The sequence below is a fragment of the Pteropus alecto genome, unplaced genomic scaffold, assembly GCF_000325575.1.
Source record: "Pteropus alecto unplaced genomic scaffold, ASM32557v1 scaffold20, whole genome shotgun sequence".
NCBI lineage: Eukaryota > Metazoa > Chordata > Mammalia > Chiroptera > Pteropodidae > Pteropus > Pteropus alecto.
In genome coordinates, this window is record NW_006436298.1 from 14,026,841 (window position 1) to 14,044,145 (window position 17,305).

At 38.5% G+C, this 17,305-nt stretch overlaps 1 protein-coding gene and 1 non-coding gene across 2 annotated transcripts in view; both read left to right on the forward strand.

Annotated features, from left to right (window-relative positions):
• RASGRF2 (Ras protein specific guanine nucleotide releasing factor 2) overlaps nt 1–17,305 on the forward strand; it is a 209,875-nt gene that overhangs the window by 73,689 nt on the left and 118,881 nt on the right. Inside the window, exons 2-4 of the mRNA XM_006913188.1 lie at nt 68–174; nt 14,020–14,167; nt 16,502–16,591. Of these exons, the coding sequence (XP_006913250.1) occupies nt 68–174; nt 14,020–14,167; nt 16,502–16,591 (345 nt within the window). The remainder of the gene's footprint in view (nt 1–67; nt 175–14,019; nt 14,168–16,501; nt 16,592–17,305) is intronic.
• LOC112480653 lies at nt 5,690–5,796 on the forward strand. Its single transcript, XR_003046740.1, has one exon. It is a non-coding gene; the product is annotated as a U6 spliceosomal RNA (small nuclear RNA).

A 17,305-nucleotide genomic window follows, 5' to 3' on the forward strand; every position in this document is an offset into this window, starting at 1 on the left:
AAATACCATGTTGTTATGATGTCGTTCTTGAAAAATAAAACTCGACCTTGTTTGTTTTTCTCTCCAGTATTACTTTACCGTTCTTTTTGGCCACGAAGGTCAGAAACCACTGGAGCTTCGCTGTGAGGAGGAACAGGATGGTAAAGAGTGGATGGAGGCCATTCATCAAGCCAGGTATGAGCTCAAATCCTGTGTGACACTGAATTGTGGGAGTCTTGCATTGGGGGTTTCACTGTTGGCGGTAGTTTTGGAAGAACTCGTGATTACAAGATGGATACCTCCTCCTCACTCGTGTGTGAGATGTTCCTTTGAGCTTTCTATGGCTGTTTTGCAGTCAAGATGAAAGGTAATAGATATAACAATAACAAGGATATTAGGTCACTTTTGTGGATTTGTTCTTATGTGCCAGGCACTGTTCTATGTGCTTCTCAATTAAGGAATTTGTTAAATGTGTTGATTCACTTATCCTTTCAACAGTCTCCAAGAGGGGTATCATAATTACCCCCTTTTAACATAAGGAAACTGAAGCCTGGAAGGGTAGTTTGCTTACCTGAAGTCACAGAGCTAGGAAGTGGGAGAGCTGAGATACGGACTCAGCTGAGCTCGCGTTTGTAAACCTTGCCCTGTGCAGCCTGGTTATCAAGAAAGGTGATGCCAGCCTCTATCTAAGGAAATAGAAAACTGTGATTTTGCTTCCTCCTAAGAAATACCAAGAACTGAAAAGGAATGTACTTGGCCTCAAAAGGCATCAGGAAATCCAAGAGAGATGCAGGCAGACCTCTCTCCCTTATTTTTCATATTTGATTCCAAAGTCCCAAATGGCTCCCATACTTTTTGCCTGCCCCTTCCGTAACTCCGAGCTTATCTCCCCGGGGATTCAGTGGCAAAACTCGAACTGGGACATGTTTTTTTTTCCTTCATCTGACATGCTTTTCCTTCTAAATATCCATTCATGTCTCTACCACCCTTTCCCGGAACTATCCCCCACAAGTCAGTTCTCATTGGCCCTCTTCTCCAGTATTCAACAACTTATTAGTACAATTTAGTTTTGTTTTGTTTTATACATATTTCATGTGCGTGATTTCTGTTTCTTGAGCTGCACCTTGAGAACGAGGAGGAAGATGAGGACGTCTTCATTTCTGAATGAAGCACAGCCTACTTATATAGTAGGTGATCGGGAAATATTTTCAGTTGGATTATAAGAGAATGAGGATGTTCTGAGTGAGTTTAGACAGTTCTTTGAACCCTTGAGATTTTTTCTCTGAAAGTCTCCCCATCCCCTCTTTTTCTTCAGTTACTTTTTATTCACCACCTCCTCTGTGCCAGGCAGCACACTAAGTGCTTCACATACTTGGTGTTTTTCATTCCTTACAACTCCCCAGGAGGGAATTATTAACCCTTTTTTTTACAGATGAGAAAACAAAGGTTCATGATCATTAAGCAGACTGGCAAAATTAAACACGGATTTGTTAAGCTGCAGAGCTGGGATTCAAACCCAAGTCAATCTGACTTCAGAACCTTTAATCAATGTTCTGTATTACACCTCTCTTTGTTATTGTCTCTTTTTCTCTTCAGTTCTTCCCTCTTCATTTCTTTTCCTCTTTCTCCATTCAGAGATGAAAGTGGATTTATGTGAGGTCAGTGTTGAGAGTAGAAGATGTTATTTTCAAAATATTTTAGTTCCTTTTATTTCTTTTCCTCCAAAATATTTCTCAGGGATTCCTAGGATTGGTGACCAAATGCTGCTCTCCAGGTGGGCCCTGGGGCAGCTTGCCGACATCGAGATCCAGGCACACTGTTGAGTCACCTTTGCTCTCAGTGGCTCTGTCTTAGGGTTTTGCTCCAGACTTAAGACTAATATAGAATAACTTACTGTAGAAAGGTCAGGCCTTCAAAGGTGAATGAAGGATCAAGTTGGCAAGATAGAGCCCTTGGGTCATTTCTAGACACAGTCTTTGTCACTACTTCTATTCCTTTTCGCCTGGGAATTAAAGTGAAGTAAATAATTAAAAACGTTTATTTGCTATCTTTTTCATTCCAGAAAAGCCAGATACCATCAGTAGCCTAAATGCCTTTGTAGTTGCCATGCAGATATTGTGGTGAGTCAAATACAAAGTACGAGTTAATTTAAAAATGGTTAGATTTCAAGTAACAGATTTTTTCTATATCCTGAAAATTTTGTCATATATGTGGAAGTAAGTCAGTAACTATTTGGTATTGATTGACATATGAGCAAAACCAAGGCAGGTGTGATCTTGTCAGGAAACACAAACTTTAGGAACTACTTTAGTGGTTTAGGGGATGGAATGATAAAAATTCTCTTCTCTTTTGGATTTGAGATTTGGTTAATAATTGATCTTTGTTCCTGATGTCATGACTTTTTGGTCCATTAGATTTGTTTTTCCTTTGACTTGAGGCCCAGGACTAGGTTCTTTGATACTTCCTTTTAATCTGACTGCTTTATACCTGAGTTCTTGTATTTGACTTTTTTTTTTTTTACATTGAGATGCTTTTTAAATTTTTGTTTTTTAAATCAGGGAAGACAGTAACTTTTCCTTTAAGTTTCATTATGTTGAATTTTTGGTGTAAACTTGGATCTGTGAAATTCATTTCGACTTCATTTATACATGAGCAGAGCCAGAAAGTTAATGAAGCTGATTCAGGGAAAGAATTTGTGAGCCATATTTGCTTGGCATTGTGCTAATTAAAACAACTGGTTGGTTGACTAAACATTTCACCTTTAGAGGACAGATTGATGGCGTTAATTTGATATTGCCGCTTTTTTAATAGAAAATGTTCAATATTTATGATTTTATTGATCCCTCTTTTTCAAACTTTGAGCTTTTGATTAGCTAATGACGATTTTAGCCTGAGATGAATTCTCTTCTGAGCTACAAACCTCCTGCAGATACTACATAGAAACAGGGACTGCTCAGAATTCCCCTGTTGGTCACTGCTATTTTCCTGGGATGGCTTCTTGGTACCAGCCTGAATGTACTGTCTTCATGTTCCATGAAAATCGCATTCTTGCTGCTGGCTTTTGTACTTTATTGCTGAATCTACGTGGTCGAGTTTGCCTTTGGAGGATCTTTGAATCATTTTCTGAGATGTAGAGTTGCACTCGCCCTTGGACCTAGTCCAGGGAAAAATCTTTTTTGGAAATGAAATTCTCATTTGATGCTTTGACCTGGTCCAGGAAGCTTGTTTTACAGTTTTGCTTGAAGTTGGCCAATATTACTTTTCGAGAACACTGACACATTTAAAGATCATTTCATCACATATTACTGGCACCAGTTCATGGGAAGCTGCTAGCAAGACTCAATCTTGTTTTTGTCTGAATGAGGTGAAGCCAGAGCATTTTAATAGCAATGAAGTCTATGCTTATTCCAGAAATGGTATGCTAGTTGAATTTGGAACTTTGGACATTCCCGGTAACCTGATATTTTGTCTTTGATCTCTTGGCCATACCTATTCACCATGGTTAATTTAGTTGTAGACATTAAGACAATCAAAAACACTAACCCAGATGATTGTAGGTCCTTAGGGCTCATTGGTTGAAAAGACAATATCTATTGCACTTTGTTTCCATGTTTCATCTACTGGAACACTGACCAAGGAATGAAGTCTTGGCAGTTAGAAGGTAATCATGGTCTGGAATTGGATCCAGGTGTACCTCTTCCAAGGCTCTTCCCATTCTGACCTAAGCCTGAGACCTGGAGGACCTGGGAAGTTGGGAAGAGAGGTGGAAGGTGTTCTAGAGATGTAGGGGTAGACTTAAAGGATTTTGTGACCACCTGGAAGTGGGTAGTATAGACCAGGGAAGCATCTCACACACCTCTCAGGTCCCTAGCTTGAATGTTGTCAACCTTCTCTCCATCATCATTTCTTGCTGAGAGGAGAAATGCTGACATGATGAATGGCAGCAGGTCTGTGGGGCAGTGATGATGAGTGCTGGCCAGGGAGGGCTTCTGGAGGGAACTGGAGGGTGTGGTCACTTGGAAGCAGTAGTAGGAGCCATGCGATATTGATGGATCTCCCTGCCCCTTGGTATATAAGGTGTGAGAAAATGACTCTTGGGGGTCACTGGAGAAGTAAGGTGTGTCCTAAGGGGAGAGATGCTTTGGGTTTCTACCAAGGTTGAGGTCAGGGGAGGGCTTGGAGACATAGAGACTATTGTACCTGGTACCGTGTACCATGGAATATGCATCACATTCTTTTTCCCTGCAAAGGTATGGATTATACTTTCAGTTTTTAAGACTGCCCCACTATCTTTCTCATTTCTTCAATGGACACTCTGTTCAAACCCCGCCTTGACTCTCTTTCCTACCCTCAGTGTGTACCTGTGGCAGGTGGATTTTAGCCTTGCCTTTATGGGCAGGGCATTCTCAAGGGAAAAAGGAATTGGACCTATGCTTCCATTCCATAATGCTCATGTCAGATCTAGTTTGGCAAGGGCTCAACATGGCCTTTTCCTTCACGCCGCCTGTCTGGAGCTTGATGAGCAGGGAGACTCAATCCTCCAGTTAAGTCTTTCAATTAAACCTTGTCCTCTTGTCCACTAGAGAAAGCTCTAATCCAGCCTCTTGGATTTGTTTTTATCTATAGTGTTTTTGATTACGAGTGCCGGAGGCAGCCTCTTGTTTTCTCTCCGTCTCTCTGTCTTTCTGTCTCTTGGTCTCTCTGTCTCTCTCTCTCTCAAACACACACACACACCCATGGTAATTGTACCACTCATTCTTTTTACTTGAATATAAGCTTGATTTAGAGCCAAGTGTACAGTATAAAATTTGTCCAACACTAAAGGCCACTGTGTATATCGTATAATCTCCATCAAATCAGCACTTCATGGAAAGTACGTGGAGAAATACCTTACAAATCAGAAAAGAGCTATTACATAGAAAAGCTGAAAATGCCTCATATATCACAGCAAAACCGCAGGACTATAAAATCAGAAACGGGTAGTGACATTATAGCCTAAAGCAATCCTGAAGCCATATTTTGTATTCCTCTTTTAACAGTAAGAGTATCACTACTATCAAGTTGAAAGTTTGGATTTTGTTCATTTGAGATATTACATTATTTTACTAAGAACTTCTGCCAGGCCTTTGCCTTCAGATTTGCCACCATGAAAGAGAATTCCACATTTTCTGGCCTTAGAGCTTGCACAGTGCAACACGAAAGAAAAGGGGTGCTATGTTTGTGGACTATAAAAGATTTCATTTGATTGGATAGTAGAATTTGTTTTCTATAGGGAAAAGTTTTGGCTTAAATTTTCTTATTTCCAGCCCTTTGTTATTACTTTTACCTATCAGTTATCTTCCTTATTCCTCAATCTTTCTGCTTCAAATACTTGTCTACCTCTTGAAGTGTCCAGCTTACGCTGCAGTACGACCTTGTATACACATTCACAGAGCAGGTGCTCCATCCTCACCTCCACACCAGCTCGTCTGCCAGGGCGGGAGTTGGGGGGCCACCCTCGTGGACTCTTTGCCACCCTCAAGAGAACCACCTCTGGTTCAAAGTAAATCTCTAACCTGAGCCTCTTCTTACTGATTTTTTCTTGCTCTCGTAATTGTTCCATTTCTCTCTTATAGTTCCAGTCTGCTTACCCTCCTTCCCCAACCTTGGCTTTTTTCCCTATATTCTTTGATTCTCCTTCAATCTCTTCTACCTTAAAACAAAAAATTAAGTGCTTGCTTTGGCAGCACATGTACTAAAATTGAAACAATACGGAGAAGATCAGCATGGTCCTTGCGCAAGAATGACATGCAAATCTGCGAAGCGTTCCATATTTTTCTGGACATATGGTGATCCCTTCTTTAGGTATATAAATGTTAAATAACTATGGCATACACTTGAAACTAATATGGTATTGTACATTGGCTATATTTTATAAAAATCTTTAAGAGAATTAAAAATCCTCCTTTGGCTCTGAACCCTCCTCTAGCTGTTGTCCTCTCCTGGAGAAATGGTTTGGTTGTTCTCCCTCTGTTCATAGCTCCTTCTCTTTTCAGCCTTTTGTGATGGGTTTCTGTCCCTACTCCACTGGGAGTGTTGTCACCTGGGTCAATGACTTCCAAGGTTTTTTTCCCTATATAAATTCAACTTTCTGTTTATACTTAATGCTTATGTTTGAATTGTACAAGTAATACATCTCTCTCAAAAAAATAAAAAGAGAAAATTCAAACAATACTTTATAGAGTAAAAAGTTATGGTCTCTATTCATATCCACCCCACCCTCTCTATCCAAGGCCTTTTATTTCCTCAAAGGTATTTATAGGTAACAATCTGGTGTTTAGTTTTTCTATACATTTGAATATGGATAAATAGATAATATAATTACATGCTTTTTTTCTTTACTATTCATCTTATTCTCAAATTTCCTTTTACATTAATTCGTTTTTTTTTTTAATATCATTATATAGAGACCTAAATCTTCTCTTAAGATTCTCTTTCCTTTCGCTTCTACATCATTTCCGATTCTCCTACTACTTTGATAATTTCTTCTCATCCTCTTTCATGGCCCCTTGTGTTCTGTCCTTTTCTTTAATGTCGCTGCTCTGCAGGGTTCTGTCCTTGTGCCTCTTCTCTCCTCGCTTGGCACCCACTCCCAGGGCTTCCACCGCATGGATAGAATCACCCCTTCTCCATGTTTTTGCTATACTGATTACTGTGCTACATGCACCATGTACTCTGTGTTTAATAGTCACAAGAGCTCAGGAAGCAGGCGGTGCTGTCCTCATCGACTCTGAGATCTTACAGTGGTAACACAATCCGTGAAAGCCATCAGTCTAGTAACTGGCAGAGCTGGAATTCAAATCCAAGTCAGGTCTGTGCACTTAACCACCAAGACGTATTACCTCCAGTGTGGGGAGAAGCTGACAAATATGCAAATACGCATTTTTCTATCTTAAACTATCCATTTATCATATCCATTTATCATGTGCTCAGAGTTTCTCGATACTAAGTGAGTCCAAAACCAAATTCATATTTTTCTCCAAGTGGCTCTTTGTCCCCTTCTTCCTACCGAGAGAATAGTTTCCTATGTACCTGGTCACTGGAGCTAGCAGATGTCATCCTGTATCCTCTGTCCTCACTACTCACATCCAATCAGCTGCCACTTGTGGATTCATCCTTCCTTCATATGCTATCATTAGAACAGGGAGTTTTAGTCTTTACATTTTATTCCTCTTTTTAATCTCTCCTAACAGAGATACTCAAGTTTCCATTCATTGTAAAGGTGACAGCTTAGGAAAGCACAACTTGGCTTTAGAGAGAGAAGAGATTAATGGAGGTGATACACTGTTAGAACCTCACATGAATGTGATACCTGAAAAACATTGATATTATCATACCCCTGATATGAGGAATGCTGATTATCAAGACTTTTCTCGATAAAATTGAGCACGGTCCTGGAGCTAGTAGCAGTTTTTCTTCAGGTACTTGTCATATGACTTCAGTTTGAGTTTTTCTATAGTTCTTATTATGTATATTTCATTCGCATATATGTATATCTAGCATGTTATATAGAATATATATATCATACATATATCTTTCATATATGTTTCATATATATCTCATTAGTAAATATGTCTTCAATCAAAGTAACTAGGATGAGATTCTGGCCCATGTAATAATTCTTTGCTTAGCTAATATAATTTTTACCCTTTTAAAAAAATAATTCAGGTCTATGGTTTTATACTGTGCCTTTTCTCTAGACTCTTCAGGATTTTATTTGAATGTTTCCATTTCTCCTGTATGGAATAGAAGAATAGTGGTGATTTGGTTTTGATTATAAATATTATATGTGTGTGTGTGTATATATATATACATATATATATATGTATATATATATATGTGTGTGTGTATGCCTCAAACTTGCCATCTGTTGGTGCTCAATAGATGAGTTGGTTTTCATCATGTTGATTTATATGATTTAATTTTATTATTTCCCTCGGCAGTGGCCATTAAACTAAGTGAAAAACAAACCGAACAGAAATAATGAATAGATTAGGCAAAAAAATCTTAAACTTGAACATCATCTAGCAAATGGAAAATTTCATCAGATAAAACATATATTGGGAATACAGTGGAATAGAAACACCAGTGCTCTGAAAATTCTTACACTGAAGGGAAACCATGCATGCATGTTCAGTTGATTTGGCACAGTCCTGGGGTAGACATTCATTTACTAGTGAGGAGGACATAAAGGAAGCTTTGTGAGATAGAGTCAAGAGGATAGCTCGGTAAGAGTAGTAATCTAAGGACACCCAATGAGATAAGTTGAAAAACTTTAAAATTATAAGAGATGAAAACTATGTGAAGAAAAATAAACCATGCAAAATAAATCATATTAGATGACTTTTTTTCATTTGATGGTGACGTTTCACTTGAATGACTGTTTCGTGCCAGGCCCCATGTCAGGTGCTGGACCAATCTTTAACACTTTTGCTTGGATTATTGTGGAGCCTCCAATGGTCTTCCTCACTATAACCCGCAGTTTTGTCTTTTCCCATTACAGTGGCCATTGGGATCCAGATCTTGCCACACCTCTGATCACAGCTCAGCATCTTACGCAGGGTGAAAACCTGAGACTTTATATTGGTCTACAGAGCCCTTTGTGCTTTAGAATCATGTTCCCTCTTCTACCATTATTATTACTTATTTTTTATTGATAAATTTTAAACATTTATGTCTGTGCTCTAAATTTAATTGAGCTTCTGTTGATTCCGAAAGTTACAAAACAATAAGAGGCATTTACATCACAGTTATACAAATATTATGTACTAAAGTGTCAAGGTTGGTGTTTGGTTCCATGGAGAAAAAAAAAAAAGGTAATCATGTGCAATCGAGGTTTTGCTCCTTGAAGGAGAATCTTGCCTGTGTTAACTTTTCATTTCTTTCTAGCTTCCTTGACTTCATCTGGCTTGTATTCTTGCATTCCATGTTATCTTATGTCTTTGTTTTTGTTTTGTTGGTTGGAAAACCTCCTCATAATTTTTCTCCTATAGCAAATGTGGAGGTTAGTAAACTACTTTCGCTTGGAACTGGCACTTGATCAGTTGATCAGTTACCTGGGGTAGGAATTTAAAAATATTTTTCCTTCAACTTTCTATTGTGATCTAGCATTCCAGGTTATTTATTGAGAAGTATGTGTCAGCTTGATTCTCATTTTCTTTAGATAACTATGGTTTTTCTTTGGAAGCTTTTGTAATTTTTCTCTACCCTTAGAGCTCTGATATTTCATCAGGATATGTCAGGGTGTGAAATGTTTTCATTTACACTGTCTGGCATGTGGATTATCTTTTCTCTTTGAACTATGCCATGTTCAGTTCAGGGAAGATTTCTCCTATTTCTTGATTATTTCCTTCTCATCACAACCTAAGTTTCTCTCCCTTCAGGAATTCTCATAAGATAGATATTAGACCTCTTGGATTTATACTCCATATTGCTCAATTTTTCATTCATATTTTTAATCTCTTTGTATTTTTCTTTGTATCTCTCAAACCACTCAGCTTAGTTTTGGGGCATGCCTGGTTTATTGATTAGCACATTCATTGACTTGTAAAATTTTAATAATCTTTTTTTTTGTTTTTAAGGGCTCTCCTTGTTATCCAATTAATTCTTTTCCATGGAAGTCCCTTTTTGCCTTAGGGCTCTGATAAAATTCCATCTCTCTCTGAAGATAATAAATCTCTGTTGCCTGAATTAGCTTTGTTTTCTCTAGTGTCTTTCTGTTTGTTCATTTGGGGCTATATTTATTATCTGTTGCTGTTTAACCATTTGATTCACAATGCTTGAAACAGTAAATTATTTATTATCTCCCTACAGTTTCTGTGGGTCAGGAATCCATGGATGATTGAGCTGGGTGCCTCTGCTCAAAGGTCTCTCACAAGGCAAGAATCAAAATGTCAGCTAGGTCTGCAGTCTTATCAGAAGGCTAAACTGGGACAGGATCCACTTCCAAGTTCACTTACGCAGTTGTTGCCCAGATTCAGTTCCTTATCATGTTAGACTGAGACTCCAGTTCCTCGTCAGCTGTTGGCCTGAGGCCTCTGTCAGTTTCTTTCTCTGTGAACCTGGCCACAGAGCAGCTCACAACATAGTACTGGCTTCTGCCAGAGCAAACCAGTAAGACAGTAGCTAGGGATGGCAAGCAAGATGGAAGCCAGAGTCTTCCTGTAGACTAATCCTAGAAGTGCCATTCCATCACTTCTGCCATAATTCTTCATTAGAAGTGAGTTACATAGGTCCAGCTCACACTCAAGAAGAAGGGATGGCATAAGGACATAAATACGACCAGGGATTACTAAGGACCATCCTATGTGCTGCCTACTGAAAAAACTTTTTTTGGCGGGGAGGGCATTGGTTTTCTCAGGTGTCTAGTGATCTTTGTTCTAATGAAGGACCTTGTGGGTTATTACAGGTAGCTGGCTTGCGTTTACTCTGTGACTATGAATGCAAGGTCTGTATCATATACGTAGGCTTTCTTTTTGGGTAGACAGCAGGAAGGTAGGCTGGGACTCCCCTTGTATGATTCCGTACTTTTTAGTATGCATGGGTGAAATCTGTGACTTGTTACCAGCCACCAGTATATGGGATGGTCTCTCCCTTGATTTGGTTACCTTATATGACAACGGAAAAGAGATTTTGCAGATGTAATTATGGTCCTAAACCAGTTGATTCTGAATTAACTAAAAGGCAGATTTTCCCGAGTGGATCTGACTTAATCACATAAAAAGCCTGCAGAGAGGGACTGGGGCCTTCCTGAAGTCAGAGATGTTCTCCTGCCGGCCTTGAAGAAGGAAACCACATGAGTTCTATAGCTGCAAGAAAATGAATTTTTCTAACAACCCGAATGAACTTGGAAGTGAGTTCTTCCCTATTCAAGGCTCTAGACGAGAAGGTACCTTGGCCAAGACTTTGATTGCAGTCTTGCAAGACCCTGAGCTGAGAATTCAGGTAAACTGAGCCTGGACTCCTGACTCATGGAAACTCTGAGTAGTACGTATGTGTTTTAAACCACTAAGTTTGTGGAAATTTGTTATACAGTAGGAAATTAATGCAGTGTACTTCTCTTCTAACCCTTCTTAATACCTTTCCTTTTTTGGTTCTCCCTTGTGCCTGCAGCGGATGTCTGGAGTAAAGTCAAGCTCTGTTTTCTCTGAGTCCAACGTCTTCAGTTAGGAGCCTTTTTTAGGAAGATGGACCTTTCCTACAGAGAGCAGAGCTTGAGTTGTGACTTGAGGGCATATCACTGCTGCCAGCTGTGCCTTTTTTCATTTTAGGTGTTGGGAAAAAGAGAAGCCTAATTTCCAGATGTCCTGAAAGCACTTTAATGAAATGCCCAAATGATCATCCCCTCACCTGCAGTCCTGTTCTTTGTATTTGTAGATTTGAACTTGAGGCTTCTCTGGCCACTCCTGGTGGGAACCATGTTTATATGCAAGGTGTCTGCGTGTATGCTTTCCTCTAATCTTCCCATTGCTCTGATTCCACTTGTTTTTTTTTCTTCATGGAACTTCATGGTCTGTTGATGGCATATTTTCCCATTTTATAATGCTGTATGGTTTCATTCTTCACACAGAAAACAATTTTCACAGCATTTCGATGGGACCTTGCAATTGAGGGTAGGCTAATGTCAGTGATCAGTCTACATGAACTCAGCTGCATATCCTGGATGGATTTTTTCATTTTATAAGAGAAAATAAAATACTGTTTTTATACCTAATGCTGATCTAATATAATTGTAATAAATTTGGCATATTTCTAGTAAAATTGATGAGGGACGGCAAAATTTATATTATAAAACTACCTTTCTCATGCTCTATTAATACTTCTTCCCTTAAAAATTCTCAAAAGCACATTTATGTGAAGACTCTGCTCTTTTTTTCTTCTTTTCCCTTCCTCTCACTTAAACTTACACAGCTTTTCTTTCTATTCTCTTAAGATAATTTAATGACTTAAAAATATTGCTGACACTGTTTTTTTTTTCCCTAACACTAATAGCACATATGATGTAAGTGCTGAGGATGTTGAGATAATTGAACTAAAATTGTGATTTTAGAATTGTCTTAAGACTCCTTTACTTCCAAGTAACATAGACTTATTTCAAATTTCAAATTAGGTTAAAAAGATAATTTATTAGATGGAAACTGCAGTATCTTACTGAACCTAAGGGTAAAAATTATATTCAGCTGTTATGAGAGTCTGGAACCAAAACTAGAAAGCTGACAGGAACCAGGTAGTCATGACTTTTCTGTCTCAGACTTTCTGTTTCTTTTTCCTCTGCTGTTCTGAACATGTGCTATTCTTTTCTCTCTTGGGAGACTCACTTTGTTTTGGCACAGAGGTGGCCAAATATTGCGACCCAACAGTGGCAACCTGAGTTTCCAAGTTGATATCATCCCAGTTCAAGCAAATAGATCAGAAGCACAATCCCAGATTCTAAAGAAAAAGAATCTAATTGGTTTAGCTCAGGCCGGTTATCTCTTTTTAGACCAGTTTAATGTGGTCATGAGGGCAGGCTTTGTGGTACAAACATGACTGCCAGGGCCCAAGTTCACAAAGAAGTAAATGAGTGGAAGATGGAGCAGATACCTCAAAACATGTCTGCTGCAACATTCTCGTTTATATCCAGTGTGCTGTTTCTCATTAGAGATATAGTTAAGCTTGTGATTAAGAACATGGGCTGAGAATCAGACAGACCTTGATTTGAATCTCAGCTCTGCCACCTACTAGCTGTGTGACTTCTGTTAGGATCAAAGTCTTTCTCTATACAATTATGATGATAAAACCTATTCTCTTGCGTTGCTGGGTAGATAAGATGAGAGTGTATATGATACATCCTACACATTCAATAAATAAAAATTATTGTTAATTATTGCTATTATCATACCATTTGAGAACGGTTATGTGACTGGAGGAACATACATTTTACCACCCTGAATAGTGCAAGAAGATCTGGAGACAAAATTTTAGATGCCACAGAATGACATAATCAATAAAAATCGGAGAGAGTTTGCCTTTACTACATTTGGTAAAAAAAAAAAAAAAAAAAAAAAATAGACATAGGTTGGATTGTTGAAGTTACAGCCCAAAGAATCTACACTTTTTTTCCAGAATGAGAATTTTTCCTCTGTTAGTTTTGGAAAGAACACATTCACAATGTACTTTTGCTGCCTTCTAGATAATTTATTTTGCAACACATTACTGCACAGTTTTAAATAACTTATGTACTGTAACATCACTTCAGGTATGTGTAAAGAAATAAATAAATTAATTAAAAAAAAAAAAGGTAGTCAGTGGTCTTGAACTATAAAGAGAGCCAAGCAGGGCTGGTGGTTTCTGGTACAGTCATCTTAGTTCTTTCTAGCCATTTCCCGATCTGATGGTTGCTGCATTTATTCTTAGTGGCAATTCTCAAATAACTTATGTACTGTAACATCACTTCAGGTATGTGTAAAGAAATAAATAAATTAATTAAAAAAAAAAAAGGTAGTCAGTGGTCTTGAACTATAAAGAGAGCCAAGCAGGGCTGGTGGTTTCTGGTACAGTCATCTTAGTTCTTTCTAGCCATTTCCCGATCTGATGGTTGCTGCATTTATTCTTAGTGGCAATTCTCTCCTGATTGGCTAGTGCCTTACCTTGTGAAATATTTTGAATATCATTCATGGAAACCAAGTATGTGCCATCAATTCAGAGACTTCAATTTCTTTTTTTAAAAAAAGATGTACTATTTTCTTTATAAAACAGTAGATTTCCTTGGCACTTCTCTCACTTATATGATAAAATTGTGGGTGGCAGCCATCATTAAATAAACCTTTAGGAAAAAATATGTAAAATGATAATCATTCAAATTCTGTATAGTTAAAGGATGCCAAAAGTAAGCCAAAGTTAATGTTTATATAAAGTAGAGTTAGCCAAACAAACTATGTTCATGGCTTCTTTTTAAAATGTAGTGTGTGCTTTTCTATAGTAGAACAATATCTCAATGACTAACTGTAATTTTCTCTCAAGTTATGCAGACATTTTGATTGAGAGGGAAGTATTAATGCAGAAGTACATTCATCTAGTTCAGATCGTAGAGACAGAAAAAATTGCAGCTAACCAACTACGGCATCAACTTGAAGATCAAGATACAGAAATTGAAAGGCTTAAATCAGAGGTATTTCCCAGTTGGTGGATTCCTTCTAATTTTTTCATGTTTATTGTCATTCCTTCTAATTTTTTCATGTTTATTGTCATGCCTTGCTCTGATTACTTAAGGCCCATCTGAGCAAAATTTTAATCCCAAACTTAGTTCCTCTGCCATCAACACATACATGGTTAGACATGAATCTAATGTCTATTTAGGATGAGGTAAGTATACTTCAATAAAATATCAGGGTTATCGGCTATTTTTTATTATTTGTGTTCCTGATGTCCTTCATTCGATCAGGTATTCAAGAATTGACTATAATATTTAACTGTTTCCAGATTGACTCTTATAGTAACAGTAATCGTGAGTCTGTCATAGATTCAATTAAAGTCCCAATGACAATTAAGGCATGACCAAAAATGAATTCAGAACAATTTAACTTTTTCTAGATCTAGGGATCCCAACTGTCTCGCCTCTAGAATTTTGAAAAACACGTTTGTGTTAAAGTATAAAACATTTAGCTTATGAATTGCTACGGTGCATTTTTTCCTGAAGTTCGAATCCTGCTTCCTTCTACTTCTCCCCTCACCTCCTTGAGTATGAACTTCTCAGGCCCTGCACCACAGTTAGTGAACTTGATGCCAGGTGAGAGTAGAAGGTGGTCATGGAGTCTGCGCCATGGCGTTGTGCCTGGGTCCTCCCTCTCTCTGAGGTGCCTCTGTCTATATACGGAAAGGTATTTACATATCTTTTCTTGTCGTTCTGTTATTCCTCATGGGAAGTGATCAATGACTGAAGAATTGAAGAGGAATGTAGAAAACAGTTTTTCCCCTTTTTCTAACCAGCAATGGCATTAGTATCCTCTTAGATTCAAAGAGAATAACAGGACAAATGAAACTACTAATTGTATTCTTATTGGCAGAAACAATTCAGGCTTCTCAGCCTTGGCAACTTTCTTGTCACTTTGCCGACATTCGGCATTTTTTCCTTCATTTCCCCATAGCTTCCGCTAAGACATACACTGAATCCTGTGAGGAGTTTTCACCCCCCCTGCCTGTGTACATGACCCCACTGGACAGAGCATGGGTAGAAGCTGGTTCTATCTGGGATCTGGTTGCTTCTCTGGTGGTGATAAGTTGCAAACTGTGTTCACCATATCATTAGTGTTGTCAACTTTCTGATTCAACTCTGAAATCTGATATAGTGAAAACAACAAGAGAAAACTTAACAAACCTGCATTTTGAAAGACTATATCAGGCACTGTAATTTAAAACAAAATTATTGTGTTCTTTCTGTGCCACAGTTAGCTAGAGCAGATGCTTGTCTGCTAAGTGAAAGAGGTTGGTATTTACTCCGTAAGAGAAACTCAACACCAAGAGATGCTCCCCAGTATTTATTTGTGTGTGCTTATCTGTCTTCACTATGTTCTTTTTAGTCTAAATATAGATGGCAGCTAAAAACTGTCAGTAGCAGGTATGTCTTGTATGGTCATTTGACAGGAGCCATAATTTATTTCCTCCTTTTATTTTCCCACGTCCCTTCCAGAAGATGGCAGAGATGTGTATTTGGTATTGGAGATAAAATGTAAAGACAGGTCAGAGGGGGCAGTTACAATCTCTTAACTTTGTGTTTGCTTGTTAGTAAATCTGTATAGGTTCTTATGGTTGTTAAGAGTCTGCAACTGAGTGTTAGTATACAGAACTTTATTACTAAGTGGAGTTGAGAGGCCATCTGGTCTTGAGTTGCTCCTCACAGGTCACAGATCTGCGCTGGAGATATAAAGAGACCTCAGAGATCTCAGGTTGTTTCAATTCTTTTTAGCTGTTTTTCCTTTTCTTAGCTGTTTGGGACCAGCGCAGGGCTCTGAAGTTCCCTTTGCAGTTACTGTTTCCCAAGTTGATCTGTGAGTCTACCATACTGTGTGTGCTCGAAAGGCCACAGGCTGATTATTCCCATAGGGGAATCAAGAGCTGTGATCTGAGTGTCACTGCATTTGGAAACCAGAGGGCAGTCAGTATAGGCAGCTGCCTTCAGATGGCTGACATGTCACTGAGCTCCTGAGAAGGCCTTGGCCTGGTCATCGCTCACAATCCAGGCCAACTTTGGGCTAACATTTCTCCCAAACCAGATCCCAGTTCACGCTTTCCCCAGTCACTTCTCGTAAGCACTTTTGTTAGTTGAATGAAACTAAACAAAACAGGCTGGGATTGAAGTTCATGGGCAGTAAAGGCAGAGAAAGTGCCTAAAACGTGAATGTTTTTTAAGGATCTCATAATTGACCTTGTAGGCATAACTTCCTGTGGGTTATGGCTATAATTCAGTATTTTCCAAATTATGAAATAGACCTATTCTGTGTTATAGATTATCGCTCTTAATAAAACCAAGGAACGAATGAGGCCTTACCAAAGCAATCAAGAAGATGAGGATCCAGACATAAAGAAGATTAAAAAGGTAGGACGTTGTGGATCTCTGGCTTTGGAGGAGCACCGTGAGCAGTTGTCTGTTCTGTAACAATGTCTGCCACCCGGTCCCTGAGCTGAGAACAACCTTGGTGTTTCTGTTCTAATGGCTCCTAGACTTGCCCTTCAGAGTGATCCAGACATGGCTACTTCTCTGGAAAAGTTTCAGAGATTTCTTTCCAGTGCTGGGAATCCCCTTTTAGACTCACTGGGAAGGATGCCCAAACCAGACATCAAGGTATCAGTGTTCTTCAGTTGGGTTAATTAAGTGCTGTTTAACCTCCTGATTTTGTGCTGTTTTCATATATTGGGGGAGTACTTTTTTAAATTACATTTCAAAAACATTTCTTTTAGCCATAGTCTTTAGTGCTTATTTAGAAAATTTTTTTCGAACATATGAGAAGATTGAGTAAATCACTACATCTGCTCAGATTTCTGGTTTATTATCATTTCTTTCTTGTTTAACAACCACATAATCAGCAGATCTTTGTATCTTACTGTTATTTATAACTGTACAACTTTTGCAATTAACCAGACACTGGCACCCAGTCTAGTTTGCTGCGTTTGCTTTATGTCATCCAGGATTTGAGTTTCATAATCTTAATCGTTCTGTGTAAAGCACTTACTCGGCTTTGTTAACATTATGTGAAAAACCTCACCATTAATGACCTTTTCTTGGACACACATTTTTGAATCTTTATTTGTT